Source organism: Phyllobates terribilis, unplaced genomic scaffold (assembly GCF_046119375.1).
Source record: "Phyllobates terribilis strain yellow unplaced genomic scaffold, ASM4611937v1 Scaffold_2__4_contigs__length_985480577, whole genome shotgun sequence".
Taxonomy (NCBI): Eukaryota; Metazoa; Chordata; class Amphibia; order Anura; family Dendrobatidae; genus Phyllobates; species Phyllobates terribilis.
This window is the reverse complement of record NW_027362762.1, coordinates 669,690,682-669,694,401: the sequence shown is the minus strand read 5'-3', so window position 1 is coordinate 669,694,401 and position 3,720 is coordinate 669,690,682. Positions and strand designations below refer to the sequence as shown.

General features: G+C 38.8%; 1 protein-coding gene across 1 annotated transcript; it reads left to right on the top strand.

The window, feature by feature from the left end:
• Window positions 1–1,562: 1,562 nt before the first annotated feature.
• LOC141246933 (olfactory receptor class A-like protein 1) lies at window positions 1,563–2,504 on the top strand. The gene has a single exon (XM_073669172.1). The coding sequence runs from the start codon at window positions 1,563–1,565 to the stop codon at window positions 2,502–2,504; it is 942 nt and encodes a 313-aa protein (XP_073525273.1).
• The last annotated feature ends 1,216 nt before the right edge of the window (window positions 2,505–3,720 follow it).

The following is a 3,720-nucleotide window of genomic DNA, read 5'->3' as shown; positions in this document are numbered from 1 at the left end:
AAGAAATCCAAACCTACAGGGCCCTGTCTGAAAAATTGATTTCCCCTCCCCTTAAAACATGAATTAATTGTGGTTTATCACATCTTTGGGAAGCTGAGTTCAATTTCCCTAGCCATACATAGGCCTGATTACTTTCACACCTTTTCTCAATCAAACAATCACTTAAATAGGATCTGCCTGACAAAGTGAAATAGATCAAAAGATCCTCAAAAGCTAGACATCATGTTGCGATCCAAAGAAATTTAGGAACAAATGAGAAACAAATTAATTAAGTTCTATCAGTTTGGAAAAGGTTATAAAGCCTTTTCTAAAGCTTTGGGACTCCAGTGAATCACAGTGAGAGCCATTATGCAAAAACATGGGACAATGGTGAACCTTCCCAGGCGTGGCCGGCCAACTAAAATTACCCAAACAGCGCAGCAAAGACTCATCCAAGAGGTCACAAAATACCCCACAACAACATCCAAAGATCTGCAGGCCTCACTTGCCTCAGTTAAGGTTAGTTTTCATGACTTTACCATAAGAGAGAAATTGGACAAAAAAGGCATGCATGGCAGAGTTCCAAGACAAAATCCACTGCTGAGCAAAATGAACATAAAGGCTTGTCTCCATTTTGTCAGAAAACATCTTGATGATCGTCAAGACTTTTGGGAGAATACTCTGTGGACTGACGAGACAAAAGTTGAACTTTTTGGAAGGTGTATGTCCCATTACATCTGGCGTAAAAGTAACACAGCATTTCAGAAAAGGAACAGTAAAATATTGTGGTGGTAGTGTGATGGTCTGGGGCTGTTTTGCTGTTTCAGGACCTGGAAGACTTGCTGTGGTAAAAGGAACCATGAATTCTGCTGTCTACCAAAAAAATCCTGAAGGAAAATGTCCGGCCATCTGTCTGTGACCTCAAGCTGAAACGCATTTGGGTTATGCAGCAGGACAATGAACCAAAATGCACCAACAAGTCCACCTCTGAATGGCTTAAGAAAAACTAAATTAAGACTTTGGAGTGGTCTAGTAAAAGTCCTGATTTTAATCCAATTGAGATGCTGTGGCATGACCTTAAGAAGGCGGTACATGCTTGGAAACCCTCCAATGTGACTGAATTATAGCAATTTTGCAAAGATGAGTGGACCAATATTCCTCCAGTGGATTGTAAAAGACTGGTTGCACTTATTAAAAATGCTTGATTGCAGTTGTTGCTGCTATGGGTGACCCAACCAGTTATTGAGGTTAGAGGGCAATCACTTTTTCATCTAGCACCCTGTAGGTTTGGATTTTTTTTCCCTTAATAATAAAGACGTTCACTTTAAAACTTGCGTTATCTTTGTCTAATATTTAAATTTGTTTTGTGATCTGAAACATTTAAGTGTGACAAACATGCACAAGTATAAGAAATCAGGAAGGGAGCAAACACTTTTTCACACCACTGTATATTAGTATTGTCATTACCATTATTGTTATTTTATACATTAGATGATATTTTCCGTGAATGTTATGAAATGGTAAAAAAAAAGTCTTCTTTTTTTTCAGGTTGCACAATTATCAGCTTCCTCTGCAAATTTACAATGGAGTTTCGCTTATTTATAAAATCTTTTGCTTTTGTTCTTCTTGTGGTTTTTGGTATTCCTGGAAATGTCTGCATTGTGCTAAAATTTTTGCACATTAGGATTTTGGAAAAGAAGCTCTTACCTGCTAACACCATACTAATGACACTCTCAGTCAGTAATATTTTTGTGCTTCTGTCTCGTGTCATGTTACAGGCTCTGAACACCATCGGATTAGAAAATATCTTGAATGATGGACAATGCAGATTGTTTATCTTCACTTACAGAGTAAGCAGGGCCATGTCGATTTGTGTAACCAGTTTGCTTAGCTGCCACCAGTGTATACTTATTGCACCAGTGAATAAAAAATGGAAATACCTCAAACAAATAGTAAACCCAAATGTTTCAATCATATTGGCAATGCTTTTAGGAATGAACCTGTCACTTTACCCCTCTGGTATTTTGTATGGGCGAGCACGATCCAATGATACCCTCTCACCATACACATTGCGCCTAGCGTTCTGTGATGTCGACTTTCTAAACTATGTATCCTATATTGTTAATGGATTGATATACGTGGTTCGCGAAATTATATTTGTGGGGTTAATGACTCTTTCAAGTACTTATATAGTGTATTTTCTCCATAATCATGGTAAAGCCATGAAGGGAAAGCGCAGTTCAGACAAAGTACAGAATAAGACAATTGAGTACAAAGCTTCGAAAGCAGTCATTATGTTAGTCGTAATGTATGTACTATTGTTTGGCATGGATAACTGCATGTGGATATATACTATAACTCTGTCCAACATAGGCTCTGATATCAGTGACACTCGATTATTCCTTGCTGCCTCTTATGCAGTCCTGAGCCCATATCTCATTTTTGTTACTAATCCTAAAGTAAATCAAAGATTCAAAAACCCATTCAGAAGAGAGATGTTTGAAATAAAAATCGGCATCTCTTAAGCACATAGAACAGGCTCAAGATACCAAACAATAACCGTCTTCATATCATTATTCATTCCTAAGGGTTTAATAACATTTTCCATTATACCAAAATAGAAGTTAAATGGGTTGTTCACTACTCATACAGTCCCTTCTCAATCCCTATATTCCCCCCCAGTAAAATAATAACACTTATACTCACCTTCAATGCCAGGGACGCTCCAGTAGAGGCAGCACTGGGTCTGCCAGGGATCATATGACATTATTTTGTCACGCGATCCCTGTGGCCAACCAGTCTGGCTTCACTCCTCCTCCTTTCAGACAAATTAAGACATCCAGAGGAAATGAGAAAGCAGCCACAGCTATCATTTGCTTCAGATGTCAATTATGTCCATAGGAGGGAAGAGTGAAGCCAGTTCTGATTGGCCACAGGGATCGCGTGACATAACTTTGAGGGCCAGTGCTGACATTGCAGGAACGGTGAGTATAAGTGTTTTTATTTTACTGGGGGGAGACATAGACATTGAGAAGGAATTGTCCGAGTAGTGAAAAAGCCCTTTAATTTTCAATGTTAAATGTATAAGAGATACCTTTGACAGATACCGAAGAGCTAGGTTTGTTATTTCTCACAGGCATTATTGGTATAACAACATTTTAACTGTGGCTTTAGTCAGTGGCTATAGGCATTAGGTAACTGTATGATATATTTGGCCGAATAAGCATATTACTCGGTGGTTGGAACAGAGATATTGTATTCTGTGAACACCAGCCTCTGCACAGTTGGTGTGACTAATATATCTGGTGTTAAGGAGTTTGTCAAATGTAGAGAGTGCAATTTCATATAACTTAATAAGCCTGTAAGAGGGGGACGCTAAGCTGAACCCTATTTCTATGAGCCAGAACAGAAAGCCACCTATAGAATTGGTTTACATAATGAGATTTTAGTTAACCTTGTATATAACACTATACATATAATACTAACTTTATATGGCTGTAGCTATTTCAGAGGGTTGTCTTGCTTGCTGCAGCTTCCTCTGGCAATACCAGCTGCTTGCCCTGGCAATAATAGTAATCTTTTTATTGATATAGGGTCAACCTATTCCGCAGCACTTTACAATTCAGACAATTTACAGACATTATGGGCACTGTCCCCATTGGGGCTCACAATCTACATTCCCTATCAGTATGTCTTTGGAGTGTGGGAGGAAACCGGAGAACCTGGAGGAAACCCACGCAA

Coding starts and splice junctions, on each gene's coding strand:
- LOC141246933 (XM_073669172.1), top strand. CDS start 1,563: ATGGAGTTTCGCTTATTTATAAAATCTTTTGCTTTTGTTCTTCTTGTG.